The sequence below is a fragment of the Archocentrus centrarchus genome, chromosome 5, assembly GCF_007364275.1.
Source record: "Archocentrus centrarchus isolate MPI-CPG fArcCen1 chromosome 5, fArcCen1, whole genome shotgun sequence".
Lineage (NCBI taxonomy): Eukaryota > Metazoa > Chordata > Actinopteri > Cichliformes > Cichlidae > Archocentrus > Archocentrus centrarchus.
The window spans coordinates 31,872,559-31,899,098 of NC_044350.1; the positions used below are offsets into that span (position 1 = coordinate 31,872,559).

A 26,540-nucleotide genomic window follows, 5' to 3' on the forward strand; every position below is an offset into this window, starting at 1 on the left:
AAGAAAGCCGAGCCTTTGTGCTAAAGTTCTGCACGTTAACTGTAATGGATTCTACTTTCGCCCAGCTGGACCCGAGTTTTACACTCTACATATAACCAGGATTACCAACCCTCAGGCTTCTGGCTTTCACTGTGCTTTCACCCTAACTCTCACGCTGGCCAAAGAGGGTTCATGCCAAGTAAAGGAAGAAGATTTTATTGAAGAAACAAAAAAACTTGTAAACATTTGTGTTGTCGTCACCCCGCCGGGCAGCCGCTGGGCAGCGTGGAAGCCCAACTTTGCAAATGTCATTTAAATTCCAGACGTCTGTAGCTATTGATGTCTGAAAATTTCCAAATGATAGATGCGACATTAATATTCACTGATTATATGAACCCCCGACCTCTCTCCCTCTTCCCCCACAGACCAACTGATATTTGAAAGTCAGCAGCGCTGATTAAACAGTGTTACACTTATTCCACATCAGACCTAAAACTTTGCAAATACATACATTATTTATTTATTTTTTTTGCATTAAGCCACAAAATTAAGGAACACTTTATCTCGTGCAACATCAAACTATGTCCTATCAGTAAATATGCTGGTGGTGTTGCCAGTATAAAGTGACAGGAGCAGAAATTGCAGTTCTCCTGATAAGCTGTAGGGTGTTGCTGGCTTTCTAACTCTGGCTCTTCCTGAGGTAATCGGATGGATCGCAGGTCCTTTGCTCACAGGATCCAGGAGCATGTTGTGAGTCTGAACTAGTAAATTTTTTTTTAATTAATTTGTTTTGGTTTTTTTTGTGCTCCCCCTCGTTGCAGGGCCCATGTGCTGCTGGGGATGTACTCAGTGGAAGATCTGGGTACACTGGTGGGCAACAAGCTACCAACCCTTAACCCACCAACTCAGTGGGAGATCACCAACAGCAGTGGGGTAAGAATGGGTTAATTGTGACTCACCAAGTAACTGTACATTCAAGGGGGGAGGGGTGTGTGTTGGTATCCATGCCACTCTATGTAATAATAACTACATTCAATGGAAATGATTTGCATTTGACATCTTTATCTTTTGGCCTTTGTGTTTTTTTTTTCTTTTTATTAATTTTCCAGCTGATCCACATTGGAAATGCCCCCATCCTCACCCCCAACCTGCCTGCAATCAGCGGCTACCTCCACATCATAGGCAAGGTACAAGTGAATCTTCACAATGAAAGGAAAAGAAAAAATACTGACTTTGTTATGCAGACTCATTAATAATAAATAAGATCTACACCTACACAGTGCTTGTCTGTCTGTCTGTCTGTGGTCAGATGTTGGCTCCGCCTCTCTCAGACCTCCCACCCGAGCCCCCCACCCTGATGGCCTTCTTGAACTCCGCTTCCAACTTCACGCTCTTCAGAGAGTACGCTCTGGTAAGTCTGTCTGATCTCCGTGCCATGTGATTGGATCTAATCCTAATTTTTTAATAATCTTGTTATTTTATATATTTTTATTATTATATTTAATTAAGTACCAATTTATTTTCTCCCAGATGTACAACTTGTCTGCGAACCTGACTGAGTCATTTACGCTTCTGCTGCCAACAGATGAGGCCATCAGGCAGCACCTCAGCAGGACTAACACGTCCGTCCTGGTAGGTTGATGATAAAATCCAGTGAACTGCTGCTGGTCTGCAAACACTAAGAGAAAACGTGCGTAGACGTGGATGATGTACAGGTTGTTTTTGTAAAATCCTATTTAAAAATAATAGGTTTTTTAATTCAATATCAGGACATCACATTCTCTCCCCAAAAGCGACATGTGCAGGATTACACCACCTCCGGTTCACAAACAAGGCCAGACCCCCGCCTTTTTTCCTTGCCACTAGCTTTAGTGTCTGACTGTATGAAGGTGAAACCAGGTAGATCCTTTTTTCCGAGCGCTCACCTTTGCACGAGGTAACCATGAAAACGGCTCTTTATCTCAGCTGGGTGGGATCTCCCCGATTTCCTCCATTTCAATGAAAAAAATCTGCTCTTGCATAAACTCTTCTCTCCGCAGAGGTATCCATCAGTACTTGATAAAACAAATAAATAAATAATGCAACAAAAATAAAGCTGAGTAATCATCAGCGCTACCGGACTTTGCTGCTACCAGTTGAAATGCTTGTAATTAATTAAGTACAAGTTAATTAGATCTGTGTATAACATTTATTTTTATGAATACACTTTAAAAATGAATGTAATATATTTTATATATTCCTTAAAAAATGGTACTGACCAAAATAATAGATCCCTTTTTTTGGGTCAGATACACTTTTTGTTTCAGTAAATTTAATTTAGATCATTTATGTTGAATACAGACTTAATAAAGACAAAACTTTATAGAGTGAAATTTGGAGGTTTGTTAACTCATTAGATGCCACATTATCTTTATCAACTAGCTGTCAATTTACTGGTCAGCCTACGTCCCTGCCCTCACCTATGGTCATGAGCTTTGTGCAGCGGCGCCTCCCGTGTAAACCCAGGACACGCTGGAGAGATTATATCTCATGGCTGGCCTGGGAGCGCCTCAGTGTTCCCCCGGATAAGCTGCAGGAGGTGGCTGGGGAGAGGGAGGTCCGGGTTTCTCCTTAAGCTGCTGCCCTGCGACCCCCTCATGGATGGATAGAGAAAAAATGTCAAAGTCAGAGGAGACACAAGCTGACTTATTTCAGCTGACTTTGTTTGAAGGAAGATAATGCCTGATAATGATGCTGAATGTGAAAGATTAAATATATTCTCCCCTCTGAACTTTAATGTTCTCATCTGTATGCTGTGTTTTGAGAGTTAAGTACACTGAAACTGCATGTATTGTTTTAAATGTTTAAACCCAACTTCTCTTTAGACCATTCGCTGTTTTCTAGCTGCACTCCAACTTTTTTCTTATTTAAAGATATCATATAGCAGGTGCTCAGAAGAGGCACTGTATTAGTTATAATTTAACCAGAACTTAAACCAAATCCAGACACAAAAAGCTTAATGACAACATAAATAAATAAATAAATAAGCGAGATTTATTAAAAAGCTTATTATTATTGTTCTTTACAAGTAACAGCAAAAATTAAACACAAAACAAAGCAGAGAAAACAAACTACAGGACGCAGACAACAGATTACAGCTGTGTTTAAACTACAAGAGCTCGTCTTGGACATGTCAGCCATGTTTTTATTTTAAAGAAAAAGTCAAATGTAGCCTATAAAGTGAAATGTTTGTCACAGAAACTTCACTTTATAGTTGCTCATCGTGGTGAGCTCATCCAGTGTAACTCCTGCCTTTAATAAATGAATCTTCTGTCTGTCCAGGACTTCGATGTGTTAAAGTACCACGTGATTCCCGATGAGCTGCTTTTCCCCGACCACCTGCACGATGGCATGTTGAAAGGAACTCTGCTTGGGAGTGACTACCAGGTCCAGTTCCACTTAGACAACAACAACCAGGTAACAATAACCGCAGCAACACAAACTTCGCAGTCACGTGATTAGGGGTGGATGATATAGCCTCAAAATTAGATCCTGATATTTCAAGAAAAATATATGTGATAATACGGAGGAAAAAAATACTGAGCAACATTTTATTGATGCTCACAGGCGGCAGCATTTATAAGTGTAAGTAATCAAAGGGCATTTTCCATCATTTTCCAGTGAGCTATTTTCACTGACGGCACACTTCCTGATTTGAAGTGTGAATCTATTGAAACAAGGTGCCAGCAGCAGTAGCTGTCATGGTTAAGGCTGTGTGGAGGGCAAAGCAGGCCCAAATGCAGGACTTGGAGGACAGAGAATTAACTCGAAATTCGGCTTTATTTGCTGGTACACACGAGGGTGAACAAGCTCATTTAAACTGAGCAAGCATGGAGCCAGAAATAAATACACACACACACACACACACACACACACACACACACACACACACACACACACACACAAGGTAATTGGCGGAAGTGGAGACAGCTGGGGAGAACAGGTGAACAGAATGTAACTAATGAGACAAGGAAAGCAAAACTGAACACAATGCACACGAGACAAAGGACTGGCAAAATAAAAGAGGAAAAGACTAAACATGACACAGAAACACAGACTTGACACACAGGAAGCAGCTACATGGAGGGAAAACCACAAACTCCGGGCAAAGCTCAGGACCACGATGGTAGCATTATAGTGCAGCATGAATCGAATATAAACACAAAATTAGCCCAGATAATGTTTTGCTAGTTTTGAGTCAGATTTAGTACAGCATGATTTTTATTTTCTAGATTAAGATCAAATTTAGAATGAAATGGACAAAAAAAACCAGAGTGTGCTTTAGAGTGTGCGTACCTCATGATTGGTACGTCGCTACCTCATGAGCATGCGGTGTCGCTCAGTTTCTCAGTCAGATCCACCCAGTTTAGTAAGATCTGCTTTCACTGATCAGGCATTAGCTCGTTTTACAACTGCAAAGTGTGTTGTTGGATTGCAACACAATGTGCAACCGATGTGCAAATGGCACACTGCATCTCTGCAGGAAACTCCCACCAAACCACGCAGAATATTTCCAGTTGTGCAGAAGCATCTGCAGCAAACCAAAGGACAACTGTTGGCTGAATGTCTAAGTTCATGTGTGAAAACGATTTTAGTTTTTTTAACGACGATCGTTATTTATTTTCTGTGTAAAAGATTCATATTAAAGAATCTGATTTGTTTCTTCCTTCTTGACCTGCAGACAGTTGTGAACGAAGTTCCTCTTGACGGGAGCGTCACAGAGACGCAGTACGGCGTCCTTATAGTTGTCCCTCAGGTCCTCAGTGTCCGCCGCAACAGATGCAGCAAACCGATCAACCTGAAGGTCAATGTAAGAATGGAGAGAGCGATGCATGGTTAAATGTTTGTCACAGTTACTCCACTCTGCTGTCCTTTCTGTCTCCAGGGAAGGTGTACTGACTGTAACGGACCACCGCGATGCCTCTTCTTCTACAAACCAGTAAGAATACTGTTACTCTGCTTGAGGTGGACGTAACTGAAGCAACATTCAGCGTTTTCCTTAAAAATTACCCCAAAATCGATAAAAATCAGACTTTGCTGAGGGAGGCCTGGAAGGGCTGCATTAGGGCAGTAATGACTGTGTGTTACAGGTGTTGCTGCTGTTATTTTTTTCACACATTATCCACAAAAACCTTTTAAATTTGTGTTTCTCTCTGCATGCAGGTTCTTAAAGTCAGAGTGGTTTTTATGTTCAGTTCTTTCAGCCCTCAGACTCTCAGTCACCTCTGGGTGCTGATGTTTCCTGATGTTTGTGTTGTTTTTCTGCTGCAGATCAGAGCAGAGTTTCCGGCCAACATGCGATCCAACTGTAGATACAGGAAGCGGGTCGGATCCAGGAGGAAGTCTGTGCCGGGCTGTGTCATCAAATGTCTCAAAGCCGCCATGGTTGGCTCACTCTTTAGTGCTACCATAATCATTGATCTTTTCATGATGCTCTAGTAAAACCTGATCAAAGGCATAATAATCAGAGACACCCATCATCACTAAAAATGGTCTGAAAATCTTTTTTTATTTAATAATAATATTGATAATAATGATAATAAAATGTCACTGACGTGTCTGTCCTGCAGGATCACTCATGTTGCCCCGGTTACTATGGCCATGAGTGCTTCAAATGCCCCGGAGACATCGGCAGCTGGTGCTCCAATCACGGGGAGTGTCAGGATGGTAACCACGGCAACGGTGAGTGCCGTTGCTACGAGGGTTTCCATGGGACTGCGTGTGAGGACTGTGAGCCGGGGCGATACGGAGTTAACTGCTCCTCCAGTGAGCAACACACACACACACACACACACACACACACACACACACACACACACACACACACACACACACACACACACACACAATGAAGTATTTCCTGACTGCTATATTTTATATTTGTCACAAGGGGGCGATACCCTCTTACACTGACCAACAGTTAAATAATTGATTAGGTCTATTGACTGTACGTGTGGACAGAGAAGACGAACAAAACTCAGCTGTCTCCGTAGCTTTAGCACATCATAAAGATTGATGTTTAACTGTGTTTGCTGGACTCATCATCATTTATGGGCTGATTCCTGGTCACCTGGCTTCTCAATATAAAATATTGAGCTTCTGCGATGCAGTCTTACACAGCTAAAAAAAAGGAATCTATATCACTAACAGCCCTATGAGGCTAACAAAGCATCCACCCAGCTTAGACCTCCCTCCCCCACTTCTGTGGGAACACTGAGGCGCTCCCAGGCAACCTGTGAGACATAATCTCTCCAGCATGTCCTCTGTCTGCCCTGGGGTCTCCTCCAGGTTGGACAATCCCAAAAGGCCTCCCCTAGGAGGCAACCAGCGGGCATCCTAGTTAAATACCTGAACCACCTTTACTGGCTCCTTTCAGTGTGGAGGAGTAAAACAGCTCTGCTCTGAGCGCCTAACTCCATCTCCAAGGCTGAGTCCAGTCACTACCCACAGCTCGTGGTCACAGATGAGATTAGAAATGCTGTCATGCTCAGCTTTCATGCTCCTCTTCCTTCCCCACTCATGAACAAAATCTTGATATACAGTGCTGTGAAAATGTATTTTCCCCCTTTCTGATTTCTTTTTTTACATATTTGTCAAATTTATCATCCAACAAATTCTAATATTAGACAAAGATAACCTGAGTAAACACAAAATGCAGTTTTTTTAATGGTGATTTCATTTATTAAGGGGAATAAGTTATCAAAACCTACCTGGCCCTGTGTAATCACATTGTTTTTTGGAAAGCTGAGTTAAATTTCACTGACCACACCCCAGCCCGGTTACTGCCAGACCTGCTGAATCAAGAAAGCACTTAAATAGAGCCTGTCTGACAAAGTGAAGTAGGCTAAAAGATCCCAAAGGCAACACATCGTGCCATGATCTAAAGAAACTGAGGAGCAGATGAGAAACAGTCATTGACGTCTATCAGTCTTGAAAGGAAAGGGTGGGACTTGAGTGAACCACGGCGAGTCCAATTATCCACAAATGAAGAAAACCTGGAACAGTGGTGAACCCTCCCAGGCCTACCAATATTAGTCCAAGAGCGTATTGACGACTAATCCAGGAGGTCACAAAAGAACCCAGAACATCATCTAAAGAACTGCAGGCCTCATTTGGCTCAGTTAAGGTCAGAGTTCATGATTCAACAGTAAGAAGGAGACTGGACAAAAATGGCCTCCACTGGAGAAAACCACTGCTGACCAGCAAGAACACAAAGGCTTGTTTCACATTTGCCAAAAAAACATCTTGATGATCCCCGAGACTTTCGGATTGACTTTTGGACTTTTGTGGATTGACGAGACAAAAGTTTAACTTTTTGGTGGGTTTGAGTCCTGTTACGGTTGGCTCACTTGGGTTATGCAGCAGGACAATGATCTAAAATACATCAGCAAGTTCACCTCTTTTGTATTTTGTATTTACTCAGGTTCTCTTTGTCTAATATTAGAATTTGTTTCATCCAAATCGTACGTGTGACAAATGTGCAAAAAACTACAAAATCAGAAAGGGGACAGATACTTTTTTATAGCACTGTATATGAACTCCTCTGCTTGCAGCTCCTCTGCAGCACAGGCCATCTTCATGATTTGTTGCCATATCTTAGAGGAGGGGGTTGTCTGCCAGAGTGATCCCAGGAGCTATGTCATTGGTGGCAACTGGACTGTGGTAACGCTTCCCAAGGCAAAGTGCTTATGGGTAACTCCCTGTTTGTTGGGCTTTAGCCCATGGGACCTCTTATGGGCTCAGCCCAAATGAACCACATGGGTTGATCCTCCTGTGGTACCACCACCTGCAGGTTAGGGATGATCATGATTTCCAAATAGTTATTAAGTTAATAATTATTAAATTGAAAAGTTAATGCAAATATTTTTTTGGCATGTTTTTACCAGCAGCTGGTAGGATGTAACGCGCTGTGACTGCCAGAAATGAGCAGTAATGCAGCTACAACCTGTTCGCTAAACAGCAAAAGTGGAAGAAGAACTCACTGTCGGCTACCAGGATTCAGAACAGTAAAGCATGTGTGGTGCTGTGAAATAAGACGCCACTGTACAAACAGCAGAAACGTGCACTACTGCATCCACTAAAGAGGCTCATGTGGAGCAGTGAGGTCCAGGGCAAATGCAACCAGGCAAAGCTAGCTGGATGCAAGTTTGTCACAACTGTGCGTGGGCATTTAAGAGTGGTTCCAGGAGGCAGCAGCAGAGTTACAAATGAAAATCAAATGGTTTTCTTGCTTGAAATGTTCATCCATACTGCAGCAGGAGCTGTAGGACTTGTAGTTGTTTCGGCAAGGATGAAAGAGGACGTCTTTATGTTTGCTAACAAACCTGGTAAATTTTGAAGGCACAAAAACTCAAAGCTTACAGACCTGTGACTAACAGTTCAGTTACTACACAAAGTCAGCCTGCAATCTTTACAAGAGTTACCCACAGTGTGTGTGTGTGTGTGTGTGTGTGTGTGTGTGTGTGTGTGTGTGTGTGTGTGTGTGTGTGTGTGTGTGTGTGTGTGTGTGTGTGTGTTGCAGAGTGTGAGTGTGACCATGGGAAGTGTCAGGATGGTCTGACAGGAAGCGGCCGGTGTGTGTGTTACAAAGGCTGGAAAGGAGCCTCCTGCTCTGCAGGTAAGACACCCACACAAAGGAACACAGTGACATTGTAACTACACATATTCTCTCTGACCTGTCATCACCTGAAACCTGTGTGTGTGCGTGTTTGTGTGTCTCAGAGATCAAAGACGACGCCTGTAAAGGTGTGTGCGACGAAAATGCCAAGTAAGTTATTGTGTCTGAGGCTGTTGTGCGTTTCATAATGGTTGTGCACAAGCACAAAAAACAAAACTAACATATAACAGTTTAATACAAAAAAGAACGATGTAATTATACTGGCCACATTATTCTGTACAAACACAGTGCTACCAGTACAGTGATCCTTGTACACAGCAGGTTTTGTTAAAAACCAAAAAAGGGTTGTTATTCTATATTATAGGCATTTTTACAGATGCACTGTAGCTTCCTACAAAGTCTGTGGGATGTCCAATTAAGCCCATCTGACAACACCACAGGTATCTGTCCAAACATTTGACCCCCCATGCTCCAGGTGAAAAAGGACAGCTGTGGAAAATGAATGACAGTGACTTATGTTTATTATTAGCTTCTTTTCCTCTGCAAAAATCTGTGTCAGCATTACCTGCGTTTTGTTTTATTTGTGAAGGAGGACACCTGAAACATTTTAATTAAAAAATTAAGACATTTAATATATTAATGAATCAGAAGAATTATGTGTACACGGGCAATCGGTTCAGGCAAACACAGGCCATACTGACAGTGTGGCTCTGGCTCCCTCCCTGCAGAGCGAAGTTCCTCACTAACCATAACATTTTTATACTGACACTATCTACTAGCAAACAGATACTGTGAGCTGCAGTCTGGCCTTCGTCCTTGGTCCATCCAGTCGCTGGTTCTCATGACTCAGATTTCTCCCATCAGCGATAAAGCCCTGCACAAAAAGCACATCTTCCCCCCCTGATGTTTACCCAATCGCTGCATGGCAGTTTTATCCAGCTTAATAACAGGACATGGTGTCATTTAATTGTACATACTGTGGCTGGACCTTCAAGGATAAAGTAAACTGAGACTGGGAAGTTAGTCTGGCACTTTCTAATGTCTAATGTATTTGTTTATTAAATTGTCTATGATTTGCTTCGGCCACTGTTTACTAATTAATTTCCTGGAGTTTAATTTTAGACATTTGTCATTTTATTCATCCATCCAACCATCCATTTTCTTCCGCTTATCCGGGGCCGGGTCGCGGGGGCAGAAGCCTAAGCAGAGAAGCCCAAGCTTCCCTCTCCCCAGCCACCTCCTCCAGCTCATCCAGAGGGACCCCAAGGCGTTCCCAGGCCAGCCGAGATACATAATCTCTCCAGCGTGTCCTGGGTCTACCACGGGGCCTCTTCCCGGTGGGACATGCCCGGAACACCTCACCCAGGAGGCGGCCAGGAGGCATCCTAATCAGATGCCCGAGCCACCTCAACTGGCTCCTTTCGATGTGGAGGAGCAGCGGCTCTACTCTGAGCCCCTCCCGGATGGCCGCACTCCTCACCTTATCTCTAAGGGAGAGGCCAGCCACCCTTCGAAGGAAACTCATTTCTGCCGCTTGTATTCGCGATCTTATTCTTTCGGTCACTACCCAAAGCTCGTGACCATAGGTGAGGGTAGGAACGTAGATCGACCGGTAAATCGAGAGCTTCGCTTTTACGCTAAGCTCCCTCTTCACCACGACGGACCGGTGCAGCGTCCGCATCACTGCAGAAGCAGCCCCGATCCGCCTGTCGATCTCCCGTTCCCTTCGCCCATCACTCGTGAACAAGACCCCGAGATACTTAAACTCCTCCACTTGAGGCAAGAACTCGTTCCTGAGCCGGAGATGGCACTCCACCCTTTTCCGGCTGAGGACCATGGCCTCAGACTTAGAGGTGCTGATTCTCATGCCAGCCGCTTTACACTCGGCTGCGAACCGTTCCACTGCGAGCTGGAGGCCCCCCCCTGATGAAGCCAACAGAACCGCATCATCTGCAAAAAGCAGAGATGAGACTCTGAGGCCACCAAGGAAGAAGCCTTCCGCCACCTGGCTACGCCTAGAAATTCTGTCCATAAAAATTATGAACAGAATCGGTGACAAAGGGCAGCCCTGACGGAGTCCAACACCCACAGGAAACAAATCCGACTTATTACCGGCTATACGGACCAAGCTCTCACTGTGGTTGTACAAGGACTGAATGGCCCGCAACAATGGGCCAGACACCCCATACTCCCGCAGAACCTCCCAAAGAACACCCCGAGGAACACGGTCGAATGCCTTCTCCAAGTCCACAAAGCACATGTAGACTGGTTGGGCAAACTCCCACGCACACTCGAATATCCTTGAGAGGATAAAGAGCTGGTCCAGCGTTCCACGACCAGGACGAAAACCGCATTGTTCCTCCTGAATCCGAGGTTCGACTAACGGACGCACCCTCCTTTCCAGCACCCTGGCATAGACCTTACCGAGGAGGCTGAGGAGTGTGATCCCCCGAAAGTTGGAGCACACCCTCCGGTCTCCCTTCTTAAAGATGGGGACCACCACCCCGGTCTGCCAATCCAATGGCACTGCCCCAGATCTCCACGCGATGTTGCAGAGGCGTGTCAACCAAGACAGCCCTACAACATCCAGAGCCTTCAGGAACTCAGGGCGAATCTCGTCCACCCCAGGGGCTCTGCCACCAAGGAGTTGTTTAACTACCTCAGTGACCTCACCCCCAGTGATGGTCAAGTCATCCCCCTCATCCCCAGACTCTGCTTCCACTACAGAAGGCGTGTCAGTGGGATTCAGAAGGTCCTCGAAGTATTCCTCCCACTGTCCGACTATAGCCTCAGTTGAAGTCAGCAGCACCCCCCCCGCACTATAAACAGTGTGAGTGAAGCACTGCTTTCCCCTCCTGAGTCGCCTGATTCATTGGGTAAAAAATAAACCCCAACATCAGACATGATAGTACATGGTTGTTGCTGAATGTCAGTGTTTTATGAGCCTGGTGGTCTGCTATTCTTCATCTTGCCTCTGCTAGGTTGTTGGTTTTTAGAATATGATGCGTGTTCTGAGTTTCACCAATCAGCGTCGAGCGTCGGCAAGCAGTTTTTCAGGGCCGCTCAGCTGTACTAACTGTAGCGAGGTACCTTTTACTCTGAAAAACATCCCTTTAAGAGGTGCTGCTGGAGGGGTTGCTGAGGCTGAAATTTACACAAAACTTTATTTTGACTGCACAGCAACAATCACAGACAGTATAAAACATGGATGTAACTTCCAGGTCTGAAAAGTTAATTTAATGTGGAACTGTCAGAAAACTGCATTATTTTTAATGGTCACCAGGGGGCCATATCTGTGGCTGACAAGACTCACAGTCCTGTAGACGTCTATGGGAAATTGGGCCTCTGGCCTCTCTGCTGTAACAGTTTTCTAATGAGTTTACGGGGTTACTCACAATTTCAGATCATATTGGAAAAAAAACATTGTCAGTTTTGTAAATATTGTAAATTTCTGGTGATTCTATGTCATGTGGCAGGCAGGTGAAATGCAACTTAACTTAAACTTCAGCTTTACTGCTAGAAACACAGGGGTAACAGATCGGGGAACAACAGAACAGACTAGAACTCTTACAAAACCAGGAACACACGGACAGGCGATCACACAGCAGGCTCGGAGTCATTGACGACAGCACGACAAGGGAAAAACACTGACAATATATACACAAGAGGTAACAAGGGAAGAGTAGAAACAGCTGGGAAGGACAGGTGAACAGAAAGAAACTAAAAAGGCAAGGGGAAGTAAAACACACAGGGAACAGGAGACTAGGAAAATGAATAAGGAAGTGTGATAAATAAACTGAAAAGAAACAGACACGTGATTAACATGTCCGTGAATGAGAAGACTGTAACTCAGAGTTTAGAGATTTTCCTTAAATGAAAGAAACAGTGATATGATATAGATTTTTCATGTGAACTGAAGCCCAGAGAAGAATCAAATATTACACCAAGATTGTAAGTTCTGGCTTTGCAGGTGTGCAAAAGAAAGCAAGAGCCTGACTGATTATTGAATATATTTCAGGTGGAGCTGCGATCATGGCCTCAGTGTTGTTGTAATTTAAAATGAGGTAATTGTTAGAGAGCCAGTCGGTAATAATGTGGGATAAACAGTCAACTAAGGTGGGCAGCCTATCTGGCTGGTTTGGGCTTAAAAGGCATATACAGCAGAATGTCATCGGCATAGAAATGATAAATGTCAGAAAAATATCAAATGAAGCCAGCGAAAGAAAAATGTTCATAGAAAATAATAATGGGCCCATTAATGAGCCTTGCAGAACCCCATAGGTTAGAGAAGCACTTGCTCACTCTAACAGAAAAAGTCTTGTATGATAAATGGAAGGAAAACCAGTCAAATGCTGAGGCAGAGACACCAGCCAAAACTTTAAACCTATTAAGTAAAATATTGTGGTCAACAGCATCAAAGGCAACGCTGAGGTCAAGCAAAACGAGTACAGAACAATACCCTGTATCAGAGGTCATGAGAAGATCATTATAGACCTTTAACAGAGCAGTCTCAGTGGAGGGTCTGAAATCTCTAATTTACATAATAAGGATTTGAAAACTTTAATTAGCCAGTGAGTGTGTGCTATCACAGTTTATTGCACTCCTTGTCGTCTCATCTGGTTTCAAAACCCAAAGATCTCATCTCAAAGCTGCAAAACAGAACTTCAGAAACCAGTGGGTGACACCACGGTAGCTACATCACTCTTACACTGTCTGTCAGCCATCAAAGGGAGACTTCCCAGTAAGAACCTCAGGATTCACCCAGGAAAGTTCCCCCTGAAACCCACCATATGCACTAAAGACAAGACAAGTGACTGCCAGATGCTGTCTTGGGTGCAGGCTTTGTGTGGAACTTTAAAGTTTTAGAGTTTTGGGTTCCTGTTTTGATTTCAGTATTACTCTGAAGTTAATTTAAACTTTAACTCTTATTTTTTTTTTAATCGAGTATCCTGTGCTTTGCTGTCTGTTATTAGGTTAGTCTCTATTGTTTACATGTGTTTTTAATTACTTTCACCTGCATCTCATTCCCCTCCTGTTTCTAATCCCCAGTTAGTCCCAGAGATATATATTCTTTATAATCCTGTGTTTGACCTCAGCTTCAGCAGATCGTTTGTTAGTGCTCCCTGTTGTGCTGTTTGGTGCTGAATGCGTTTTCCAAGGTCTCAGTGTTTAGTTGCATTTCTGCTTTGTGGTTTTGATTCTGATTTTCTGGACTTTGTTTATTTCTGTACTTTGCATCAGCCAATAAACGGCTCATTTTTGTTTAGCTTTGTCTTTCTTCGTGTCCTGCATTTGGGTCCTCTCCACACCCACATCCTGACAGATGTACCACAGCATGTTTTGGAAACGTCTCAGAAGCAGCTCTCTGCTCTGCATCACTAAAAATATGCAGAGCAGATGAGAAAAACAGGAAGCCAAACACAGAAACAGACAATTTTCAAAATAAAATACCCTATGCAGTTAATAATTTATTGCCAGCGTGATATTTTTTTTGTTTTTAGCTGGATGAGATCACTGACACACACCTGGCATTTTCCCAAGGTTACGTTCAACAGGGAGGATCTAAATGTAAAAGAGTCTCACAGTTAGAAGGAATAAGAGTTTATTGTTTGCTGTCAGGGAGTCAAGGTGGATGGAGGTGAGGATTACAGCAGGGCAAGGGTTGAGGGATGCTGGCAGGTAGAGAAGTATTGCTGAGTGGAGATGAAGGCAGGGGGTGAGAGCATGTCTGGTTTGGCTGGCAGGGACACAAGCAGGGTAGCAGATTAGTCCGACAATCAGAATCAACACAAGAGTCAAATGTACAGAGAGCATGATGGTAAAGAACTGTTATCAACCACACCGGCTGAAATAACAACCCGGTGATGAGTGATGAAGAACCAAAGTCGATATACTGCAGAGTTGATGAGCTGACGGATAGCAGGTGTGCAGGTTGATCAGCAATCAGGGCTCTGGGGGGGTGGGTGAGAGAAGCATCAGGCTGAGAGCAGAGACAGAGGAGCACACAGGGGAAAGGGAACTGCCAGACACATGGGGAATACACCTGAGGCACTGTGTGACCTTGACACAAAAACAGACAGGCCAGGCTGCAGTCCCCAATACCCCTGTGAAGGAAAGAGTAAAAAGAACAGCTCGTGACCCAGAGCAGCACCTCTTCTGTTAAACATGTTGGAGGATCTCTTATAGCTGCCAGTGGAGCTGATGAAATTGCATTTATTAGTGATTTCACTGCTGGCAGAAGTGACAGGAGGAAGGCAGAGATTTACAGGAGCTTCCTGTGTGCCAGATGCATCAATGGTTCCAGGAGGACATAGGATGGTGTTAGTATTGGGTTTGATACAGGAAAAAACTGAAATAGTAATCATTCAGGGGTTTGTTTGAGCCCTACAGGCATATACTTCTATCAGTAAATTCAGGGGTCAAAAATCAGAGCCTTTGTGTCAAAGCCAGACTCGGTGAAAGATGTCTCTGCTTCTGAATGTGGTATTTTTGTAATCTATATCCATGCAGTGGGTTTTTTGGGGGGTTCTTTCACATAAAAACACAAAATATTATTGGCTTTTAAATGTATATCTACTTATATCTTACACTAAAAATGACCCCAATAATGCAGTTAAATTGGCTTAAAAATCAGGTATTAGCATGTACATGTGCTAATTTAGCTAATGCGTTCCTCAACAAAAATCATGCATATCAGCACACGGATCAGATTGAAACGTCAAATGAGGCAAAGTTTAAACCACAGAAAAATGAAGCCTATGTAGAAATGCTTTAAACCTGCATTCTTTATAGTGGCCAGTAATCCATCCATTTCCTTCCACTTATCCGGGACCAGGTTGTAGGGCAGCAGCTTAAGCAAAGAAACCCTCTCTCCGCCACCTCCTCCAACTTATCCGGGGGAACACTGAGGAGTTCCCAGGCCTGCCGAGGGATAAAATCTCTCCTAGAAGGACATGCCTGGAACACCACGTACAAAAGGCACCCAAGAGGCATACTAAGATGCCCAAACCATCTCAACTGGAGGAGTAGTGGCTGTACTCTGAGCCCCTCCCGAATGACTGCACTCTTCACCCTGTCTCTAAGGGAGAGGCGAGCCACCCACTGAAGGAAGCTTATTTCCACCGCTTGTATCCGTGGCAGAATTTATCTTCCTTTGGCACCGAGGCAGTGCTCAATTTACATAATACTGACTGACATTTTCTAACTATTTGAAAAGCGTATGTTGGCTTTTAACCCCCTCCCCCCTGTCGTACAGTTTGTATGCTTTGGAAAATGTCAATAATTGTGAATGATCCCTAAGAACGTAGTGTGTAGAAGTGCTTTTCTAGCTCCAAAATTATGTGGAGTCCTCTTCCTTTAATAAAAGAACAGCCTACCTTCAGCGTGCATGCTAAAGGAAAGCAAAAAGACCGGATGGTACTTTCTCAGTCAAGTCCCCTCCTGACATATGAACACCACCGTTATTTGAGCTCTGTGAGCATTCAAATTCACACTGACTCTTCAGTTTCAGCACCATTGTGTCCAGATCGCATTGCTTGAAATTTTGAAACTGTGTTCAGAAATTTAATACATGATGCTAGAGTTTATAAGAACCATTACCACTCAGACCGGCCCCTTTTGTGAGTTAGTTTGACGCAACTGGTACGCGAGATTGCCTGTAGTGTTTTCAGTGTGTGTTCATAGTAATGAAAAAACATGTGATCCGTTGTAACAGCGACTGACTGATGTGTTTTTAATAGTTTTTGGACAACAGTGGAGCACCGTGGCACTGAGGAGTGAGATATGTGTCAGGCTAAAAATTCAATACCGCGCTGGTAATGGGATCAATGATGCGAAGAAGACCACAGAACGTAAACAGTAATGCAGGGCATTGTTGACCAATGTGATTTGTAATGACAGATATTATTAGCCACAGCTCTGAGCTCCAGTAAAATGTGACACACACACACTGAGCGGTTTGCTCTCTGCTACAGCTGCATAACGGGGCCAAAGGGAACAGCTGCTGTCTGCGTGTGCACAGCTGGATATGAAGGAAATGGAACCTACTGCAAAGGTAAACACACTCACACACACACACACACACATTAAACATGCCTTTTAGTGCAATTACTCTCTCCTCATTTCTATTTCTGTGTCTCAGAGCTGGATTTGTGCAGCCGGTCTAACGGCGGATGTTCAGAGTTTGCAGTCTGCACTAAGGTGTCAGCAGGAGTGAGGACCTGTACCTGCAAAGAGGGGTACAGTGGAGACGGTGTCGTCTGCCTGGGTATGTCGTCCCAAACCCACCAAGACCAAGCGGTTTTGTAAATCCAAGCTTTTAGGTGTTATTGAAAAGGGTGAAGTCACCCTGAACTGATCACTTCAGATAGAAGAAGAATTGAAGGTTTGTTTTTTTTCTGTGTTTTTCAGCTGATGCACAGGCTGCGTCAGCTGAGTGTTAGTGAAGCCAGTGAAGGTTTTGGCTCACCGTAGGAAAATCTGAGGATAGTACGCACGTTTACAGTGAATGAATCCTCTCAGTAAAACAGAATTGAAAAGCACAGAAATAAGTATGTACAGGGCAAAAGATTTAGCTATTCCTCATGATAAGTTCTGGTCACATGAGACAATACAGTCATATATGAGATCTGAGCTATCACAGTTTTCTAGCAAGAATGCACTGTATGTATTTATTTCAAACAATAATGACAAACACGACCAACCAACCAGCAGTCCACGTTTGCAATTACTGACTCCAGGAAAAAGAACAGGCACAATAAACAGCTATATCACGCTCCTGTCTCATTTCCACTTCCTGTTTAATTTTGTTATTTCCTTTTCCTTGCATTTCTTGTGTAGCTTTATTTCCTGTCTTTGTCTCCCCTCCTCTGCTGAGCTTTCAAACCTGCGCTCTTTAGTCAGTTTAAATTGAACTCGGGTCAGTTTTCCAGTTTGGTTCAGGTCACTGCTGCAGATGTGAACAGTTATCACACTTAGGTGCAGACAAAGTAACCTCCTCCAAAGACAAAAGGTCACAGTGGTTATACTCAAGAGAACACCTTCTTCCTGTATCTACCTTTGCTCCTCCCACCTCAGACACATCTGTCCAGTAAGTGGACTGAATTTTCTCACCTGGTTTGTGGTTTAGTTTTGTCTGTGTGAAAAGTAACCAAACCACAGGAAAAAGCTACACGTTTACAAACCCATCAACTGATTTGGACCAGAGTAAATGAACTATAGGTGTGAAAACAGCCTCAGTTTCATCTGTGTCCAATCAGCTCTCTGTGTATATTCTGTCTGTGCTCCGTGTGTGTAGCTCTCATTGCTTGTGCATTTTGAGCCCCTTTTGTGGGTTCCCTTGTTTCTATAGTTTTTGGTCTTTTGGTATCTTTTGGTTCTTTGATGAACCATTGAAAAGTTTGGGGTTCTGTTCATTTTGCCTACAAACTACTCTTTTTTTTTTTTGACTTTGCATCAGATCCTATAATTTTTTTTTATATATATAAATAAAATATGAATGTTTTTTCCCCAAACAGCACTCTTTTTTGGGACCTTTTTTTAGGCAGAATGAGGTTTATAATTGTGTCACATTGGATCCAAACTCATTAGAAATAACTTTGTGTTTGGTGGAATTTCTTTATATTGACCTATTCAAACATCAGTCTGACTTCTTCACAAAATCATTGAATCTTTCTGCCAAATACAGCAAAACAGTGTTTCTTTAACCTTTGTGCTTTTAGTGTCAGGTTTATTTTTATTATAATGATTTAACTTGGCAGGAGTTACATATTTTTATTAAGCTCATTCTGCACCCTGACTCCAAACATAAAGCCAGAGCCGTAAAGAACAATTTCAGAGCAACGAGTCCTGCAAAGCATCATGTAGCCCCCTGTGGAGCAATAATGCGAGTCAGTCTGAGATAAAACAAAGACAGGAGACACTGAGACAGCTTAAATACACGGGAGAATGGGAATAGGTCACTCAAAAGCACGGTGATGTAATAAATGCTTGTTTCCAACTTGTGGTCTCTTCACAGAGTTTGATGGCTGTCTGGTCAACAATGGAGGCTGCCACAAGAATGCAGACTGCATCAGAACAGGACCCAATGTTGTAAGACCACACTGTGCTGAACTGTTGGTGACTGTTTTTATAGTTGTAGCTGCTTTTTTAAAGACTGAAACTGGCAAAATTATAAAAAACAAGAAGCTTTCTGAGAAACGTCCTTTAAGGGTAAATACTTGTAAACATTTGTCCTTTTTAAATGTAGTTTAAGAAGTTTGTTGTGCAGTAAAAATCAGTTAAGGGCAGCATGACAGATTCTCTCTCTCTCTATGTGTGTATATATATATATATATATATATATATATATACATATATATATATATATATATATATATATATATATATATATATATATATATATATAGATATATATATATATATATATATATATATATATATATATATATATATATATATATATATATATATAAACACACACACACACACACACACACACACACACTTTACGTCTATATCTATCTATCTATAGAGAGAGGTAAAATATAAATCCATGGCAGAAAAATACATTAATATACGATTAAATACGCAAAAATACTACATATATATTTTTCCATAAATTGATCAAATGTGATAAATTGATATTTCTGTATTATTTTTCCTTTTTTAAAATTTCCCTGTTTATTTACTTTTTTAATTACAATTTTACATTAATTTTTTTATGTGTTAAGGTCTATAAATAGATTTATATATATTATTAATATGTTTGCTTCATTTGATAGCATATTAATGTTTTAATATGTTATCCATTATTTATAATAGGAAATGCAAGATAGAATAAAGTAGAATAAACTAGATTCATACTGAGATAAAATTAATTAATAAGAAAAAATATAAAAAAACAACTATAAAACTTAAAAACAGTAAAAATAAGTGAATTTTAGTAAAACCAAAATGATAAAACAATGATGATTATTATTAAAGCCGTGGCTCAAAGGAACCTGAGATATGAGATAGCAAGATGTTAATTTTAAGGTTTCAGTTATGCAAACTGAATTACAAGAATGAGCAGACGTAAGGAGCCCAGACAAAAACAAACAGAGGAAGACCCGCAGGAACCGGCTGCACAGATGGCCGACAGATTCTTCTCTGAACTAATATTGGTAACCTAAAGGAATAAAAACAAACTGCTGGTAACTTCCAGCTCAGCTAATAATTAATAAACAAAACTGCAACAGGCAGAAAAATGATGCCAGTGCTGATGGAAGTGAAGGAGAGAGCGAGGTAGAGGGACTCCATCACCATCCTCTGATTCTATGCATCCAGTCAGCAGTAGGGATGCTCCATTGTATCAAATGACCTATTGAGGTCATCTGAACAAAGGTGTGAATGGGGGTTGAGGTGCCTGGGGAGGGAGCTGAGGGCAGCATTGTAAGCAGGGGAAAGTTGGTGACTCTAAACCACAGATTTTATGCAGATGGATGCAGCAGCTGTGCTGTCACCACTGGTCTTGGACTTTGGATTCAGCATTAGCTATGTCTGTTTTTTCCTTTCTTTCTTTTGAGTCACCAGAACCATATTTGTATCTGGTGATGCGTTACCTGCTAACACTAGCCAGCTTGGTTATCGAGCTGCATCCATAAACTGTTCAGGTACCACACCTGTGTGTGTGTGTGTCTCCTAGTTAGTGTCAAATAACAGACTAATAAAGTACCAGAATTTTTACTCAAAGCTGAAGAACAAACTTCACAGGAAGTTTTAATGTTAGTCAGATAATTTTATAATAATAATAATACATTTTATTTATGGGCGCCTTTCAGGGCACTCAAGGTCGCCTTACAGGTAAAAAACAATCAAAGAGGAAACAGCAAAAGAGAAAGCACAATTACACAATAAACAAAACAAAACGAAAAACAGATTAGTTAAGACCAAGGTAAAATCCAAGAACCCACACAGTTACAGGCCAAAAGCTTGTGTGAACAGATGGGTTTTTAACCGAGATTTAAAAAGAGATAAGCTGTTTATGACCTTTAAATGTTGCGGTAGAGCGTTCCAGAGATGGGGTGCTGTATGACAAAAGGCTCTAGACCCCATAGTTGCTAAGCGGACAGAAGGTATAATGAGGAGCAGTGACGAAGAAGAATGAAGTGGGCCTGGGGGAGTATAGGAATGGATTAGAGCAGCAATGTAGGGGGGAGCAAGGTTATGGAGAGATTTGAAGGTGAGAAGAAGAATCTTGTATTTGATACGGTAGTCGATTGGAAGCCAGCGTAGGTCCTGAAGGATGGGAGTGATGTGTTGAGTAGAGTAGGTTCGTGTAATGATACGTGCAGCAGAGTTTTGAACCATCTGAAGTTTACGGAGAAGTTTGAGTGGTAGACCAGCAAGAAGTGAATTGCAGTAATCCAAACGAGAAGTGACAAGAGCGTGAACAAGAGTTGCAGTACTGGCAGGTGTAAGAGAAGGACGGAGACGATTAATGTTACGTAAGCGAAAATAAGCAGACCGAGTGAGGTTTTTGACATGAGCCTCAAAAGAAAGAGTGCTATCGAGGATGACACCCAGACTCTTAACTTGGGAGGAAATGGGGACAGTGAAATTATCAATGGTGAGTGTGAAGTGATTGGATTTTGCAAGGGTAGATTTGGCACCAATCAGCAGGATTTCCGTTTTATCATTATTCAATTTGAGAAGATTGTCAGAAAACCATGATTTTATTTCAGAAAGACAGTCGGAAAGGGAGGACGGGGGAGAAGAGCATTTGGTTTAGAAGAGACATAGAGCTGGGTGTCATCGGCATAACAATGAAAATGGATGCCGTATTTCCTAAAAATATGTCCTAATGGTAGTAAGTAGATAACAAAGAGAAGAGGACCGAGGACAGAGCCCTGAGGAACACCAGAGGAGACTGGGGTGATGGATGACTTGGCAGTCATTTTACTACAAATGCTCCTAAAAGGGACCCAAACAGCACAAACATGGTGAAGAGCTGATGCCTTCCTGGCAGCGATTGGCTGTAGTTCCCATCAGTCAAAGTAGTCATGCCCATAACTTTAAACATTCCTAAGTTCCCAGATTTGGGATTCGCCCATTGCACAGATGTGCCGTGCTGTTAACATGCTTTCTAGTTCCATTTAGTTAACACGGGAGTCTTTACAGGACCTGCATGTCCTCTTAGAGCTCTGTGATGTCAAAGAGAATAATATGGTATTTTAGACATGCAGCCGAGATGATCACACGTCACCCCTCCACCACCACCAGTCTACTAGTAAAACATTTTCAGTTATTTTTTTTTGTGATTTTACACTGTTGAGTGCTGTGACCTGCAGGAAAAAGGGTCAGAGCGCTGAACAGAGGACCCAGATTGGAAATAAAGTGGTTTTGTTGCTTATTCCCCACATGAGTGAAAAATAAAGGATTATATGATGTGTGGACTGGCTAGGCTCACGGGGACTGAGGGAACAGATGGATGTAGAAATTGTGTTTTAGCGACTGACTGTTTTCTCTGTCTGCTTTGGTGTCATCTCCAGACCTCCTGCAGCTGTCGGCTGGCCTTCCGAGGAACAGGGAGATACTGTTACCCTGTGAACCCCTGCAGAACTGTATGTGCTTGTCTTCTGCTTCATTCTGCCCTGTAACAAAATACTGACAACTGCTTTAAATGGTTTGAAATGCCTGAAGGTGATGTGGGAGCAGATGGAGTTACTTTATCACACGGCAGATACTTTCTTTTTTTTTTCCATGTTTTAAGGCAATAAGTTGTTAATTTGGCTGCAGAATAAGAATGTACTCGGGACACCTGGGTGCTGTAGGGGAGCTGCATGACCTGGTTTCCTCAGTCAGTTAAATACCTGTAGTCATTATACAGCAGCAGGGATTTATATCGCATCTGCAGTCTCTAATTATGAAGATAGAATATATATCGTTTTGCACTCGGATCACACAGCTGGGCGTCTTCATGAATTATTTAAATCTTCTGAAAGGCGACATTAAGCTGTTCCTCTCAGATTCCGGGTTAGCAGAGTGAGACTCGAGCAGCCTTCATTTTTTCTAGAAATGTTTACAATAATTCAGTTGTTGAAATAATTAGAGTAAATTCCTTGACAGAAGTAATGTTATAACAGCAATCCTGCCCGATATCCCTGCTGTCTCTCATATTGTTGGCATACATGACAGATACATCCTGATCCAAACTATTTAATTAACTTAAAATACATGTTTAAATTCATGTTTCTATATTTTACAGAGAAGAGAGAGTAATAAATAAGGCTGAGTTTTAATTTTGCCCAAACTTCTCTGCACTGATTTAATTGCCTGCAGAGAGTTTGAACACTGATTTCAGCGTGTTTGAAATATAAATTGCACACATTCCTGCTAATTAAACTGCTGCTGCATGATACCAGGTCCTGAATTAGGTGAATAGAAACTTAGATGAACCAAAAAACAATATATTATACATTCTCATTAATTATTTAACAAAAATTAAGCCAAAATGCTGAAGCAGTGTGTGAAAAACCAACTACACTACTAGCTACACTTGTAATGTAAAACTAAGTACACCCTTCATAAGAGTAGCAGCCAGGTGCTGCTCATCAAATCCATTTGATCAAGTGTGACCACCGCTGTAAAAGCAGCGGCTTTGACAGTGTGCTGGTCTCAAGCATTCAGCTGTGTGCTAACATGATGCCAATGACGAAAGACATCAGTGCTGACCTCAGAGAAGCAGTTGTTGCTGTCTATCAGTCTGGGGAGGGTCGTGAGGCAATTTCCAAACAATATGAAATCCTTCATTCCGCACTAAGAAAGAGTCACAGGTGGAAAACATGCAAGACAGCTGCCAATCTTCCCAGGAGTCGACATCCCAACAAATTCATGCCAAGGTGCCCAGAGAAACCTCAATCTCCTCCATCTCAGACTCCACAGGCCTCAGTTAGCATGTTAAATGTTAAAGTTCATGGCAGCACAGCTTTGTTGCATCTAAACAAACCACAAGACTTCTGGAGCAAATGAGACCAAAGCATAGATGTTTGGCCATGCTGGACACCACCACGTTTGGTCAGCACGGTGGTGGAGGGGTGATGATATGGGCTTTTTTTTGCAGCCACAGGACTTGGGCACCTTGCAGTTTTGAGTTGCCCATGAACTCCTCTGTAAACCAAAGTATTCTAGAGTCAAATGTGAGGCCGTCTGTCCAACAGCTAAAGCTTTGCTGGAACCTCAACATGATTCAAATACTGGATCTTAATGGATCTGTACCGAAACAAATGCCTGCAAACCTCAGTGACCCGAAGCAATGTTGTAAAGAAGAGTGGGCTAAAATGCCTCCACAACAATGTGAGAGACTGATAGAGTCATGCAGTTACTTCGTGTTATGCTGCTAAAGGTGATATTTAAATAATTTTAAGGACCAGGTGGTTTTATTTATTGTTTCCTGACAAATAAAAGCTTAGAAGTGAAAGAATGATTGTGTTCTTGCTCACTTGACTGTATTTCCTCTTTTGTACTCGGCTGACAGATAATCCTAACAAAAATTATGATTTCAGAAACTAGAAATTAAAACATTATAATGTTTCTGCCTTTAAAAGATGCGCACTGTGTTTGTGTGCAGAACAACGGTGAATGTAGCAGGAATGCTCGCTGTGAGTACATCGGTATGGGTCAGAGGAACTGCACCTGCCACAGAGGCTATATAGGTGATGGCATCGATTGTCGAGGAACCACCAACAATGTAAGTCATGTGACCAATGAGTTCCTGCTTACCTTTGAGCCCCGCCCCCTCTCACAGGATGCTGTTTTCTGTCTTACAGGAAGTGTTCAGACAGAGCAAGAATGCCTTCTTTCGTCGAATGCTGACGGTGAGTCTCTGCTAGACACCTAAAATAAAATTTCTTCGCCATGATTTTTTTAATAAAGTGAAGTCTGACTTCACACAACAGCCAGAAACAAACGCTGGCCAGTCAGAGCCCCTGATGCTCCGGAGGACTGGAAGTGATTTTAAATAGCTCACATGCTTAAATTCAAGAAAAATAAAAGTCCAGATAAAATTGGGGAGCTGTATTCAAGGATGCACAGGTGTAACCTTTGCAGAAGTGTTTTTACCTTCGGTCTGTGATGCAGTTCTAGCATCACATTAAATTGGCATCTGAGGCAAGGATGTCTCATTTTGTTAAACACCTGATGCCTTGACGCCTCTCCTCTCCTCCTCGTGACTCTTCATCAGTTCCTCGAATTGCATGTCTTATGGGAGGAACTAAGATGAGAGGAGAGGAACCGAGGAGGAGGAATTTAGGAAATGAGAAAGTGGGAGAGAAACATCAGGGACACTGGGGACATAAATAGGAATAAAAACAAAACCAGGAACCAAAACTCAGCATCTTTGCAAGAATTGAGACCATAACAAATTATCTATCTTTGATTTTATAGATTTTCATAAATTTGCCACACTGAGCCACTTTGTTTTAAGGGCAAATCTACAGACATAAAACAAACTAAAGTTTAATATAGCTGATTAAAAATATCTTTGTAAGCGGCCGTGTAGGAAAACCAAAAAACACCAGACTTGCTTTGGGATGAATACCTCTGACCCATCTGATTCTCATCCATCATCACTGGTTTTGTGCTTCTTAGATATCAGACTCTTCGGGTCTTTATGGTGACGGGCCATACACTGTCTTCGTCCCTGTAGAGGAAAACAACAACTTCTCCACCGTGAGTGCAACAGCTGCTGCTTTTTAATACCTCACGTAATACCTTAATACATCAGCATCTCATCTTAAGTATATCTTAACGCCCACCCTGCTATACCTGAATCGCAGTTTAGATCTGTCTTTACAGTACTGGTGTGTGTGTGTGTGTGTGTGTGTGTGTGTGTGTGTGTGTGTGTGTGTGTGTGTGTGTGTGTGTGTGCACATGCAGATTGATAATTGGAAGCAGAACGGTCGTATTGGTGATCTGACTCGTTACCACATCATTTCCTGTGAGACTCTGACCTTGAATGACCTCAAAACCACAGAGCGTGCTGTCTCAGTATCAGGATACACGTTGCACTTCAGCCTGAAAGAGGTAACACACACAGATACACTGTGATACATTTTTAAAGACTAGCTACAGAAATAGGTGTAACACAAAATACTGATCAGTGGAGCAGAAGTAAATGTAGCTTCAAAGATGTGTTAAATCACACATTAAAACCATGCAAGTTCTCTCAAATCAAGGATCCCATGAACTTGAGAAAGTTCAAGTTAATGGGACTTTCTCTTTAATCCATGGAGCACAGCAGCTGTACCCAGTCACAGCTTCACTTTAAAATACTATAAATAAATGTAAAATCCAGCATTGATTCATTTCCTTCACCAAATTTCCAATAAAGGGTTGTCGGAGGGCTGGCGCCCAACCTGGCTGTCATAGGATAAGATACACTCTGGACAGGTCACCACTCCATCACAGGACTAACACAGAGAGATGGAAAATAATTCACACTCACATCCACATTTAGAATCACCAGTTAACCTGACAGACATGCGGAAGGAAGCCGGAGTAACCAGAGGGAACCACGCAGGCACATGGAGAGCATGCAAAGGGATCCAGAACCTTCCTGCTGTGCTGCGGCAGTGCTAAACACCAGCGTTAATTTCGTCGACTAAATATTTTTGTCATAGTCTTCGCCAAGGACCCTTTTTCCATGACGAAAATGAGACGATAACTAAATTAAAACCACCTGAAAGGATAAAAACGATGACGAAATTAATTGACACTTTCGGAAATGGTTTCGTCTTGACTAATCGTCATCATTTTTATCCTTTTAGGTGGTTTTAATTTAGTAATCGTCTCGTTTTCGTCTTGAAAAAAAGGGTCGTTGACGAAAACTATGACGAAACTATTTCGTCGACAAAATTAACACTGCTAA

At 42.3% G+C, this 26,540-nt stretch overlaps 1 protein-coding gene across 1 annotated transcript in view; it reads left to right on the top strand.

Moving 5' to 3' along the window:
- stab1 (stabilin 1) overlaps positions 1–26,540 on the top strand; it is a 156,362-nt gene that overhangs the window by 37,977 nt on the left and 91,845 nt on the right. The window contains exons 30-48 of the mRNA XM_030729061.1: positions 801–912; positions 1,089–1,166; positions 1,289–1,390; positions 1,510–1,611; positions 3,301–3,435; positions 4,700–4,828; positions 4,904–4,957; positions 5,290–5,403; positions 5,589–5,784; positions 8,540–8,635; positions 8,740–8,785; positions 16,609–16,688; positions 16,776–16,901; positions 18,651–18,724; positions 22,165–22,236; positions 24,243–24,362; positions 24,442–24,489; positions 25,262–25,342; positions 25,550–25,696. Coding sequence (XP_030584921.1) covers positions 801–912; positions 1,089–1,166; positions 1,289–1,390; positions 1,510–1,611; positions 3,301–3,435; positions 4,700–4,828; positions 4,904–4,957; positions 5,290–5,403; positions 5,589–5,784; positions 8,540–8,635; positions 8,740–8,785; positions 16,609–16,688; positions 16,776–16,901; positions 18,651–18,724; positions 22,165–22,236; positions 24,243–24,362; positions 24,442–24,489; positions 25,262–25,342; positions 25,550–25,696 — 1,912 coding nt within the window. The remainder of the gene's footprint in view (positions 1–800; positions 913–1,088; positions 1,167–1,288; positions 1,391–1,509; positions 1,612–3,300; positions 3,436–4,699; positions 4,829–4,903; positions 4,958–5,289; positions 5,404–5,588; positions 5,785–8,539; positions 8,636–8,739; positions 8,786–16,608; positions 16,689–16,775; positions 16,902–18,650; positions 18,725–22,164; positions 22,237–24,242; positions 24,363–24,441; positions 24,490–25,261; positions 25,343–25,549; positions 25,697–26,540) is intronic.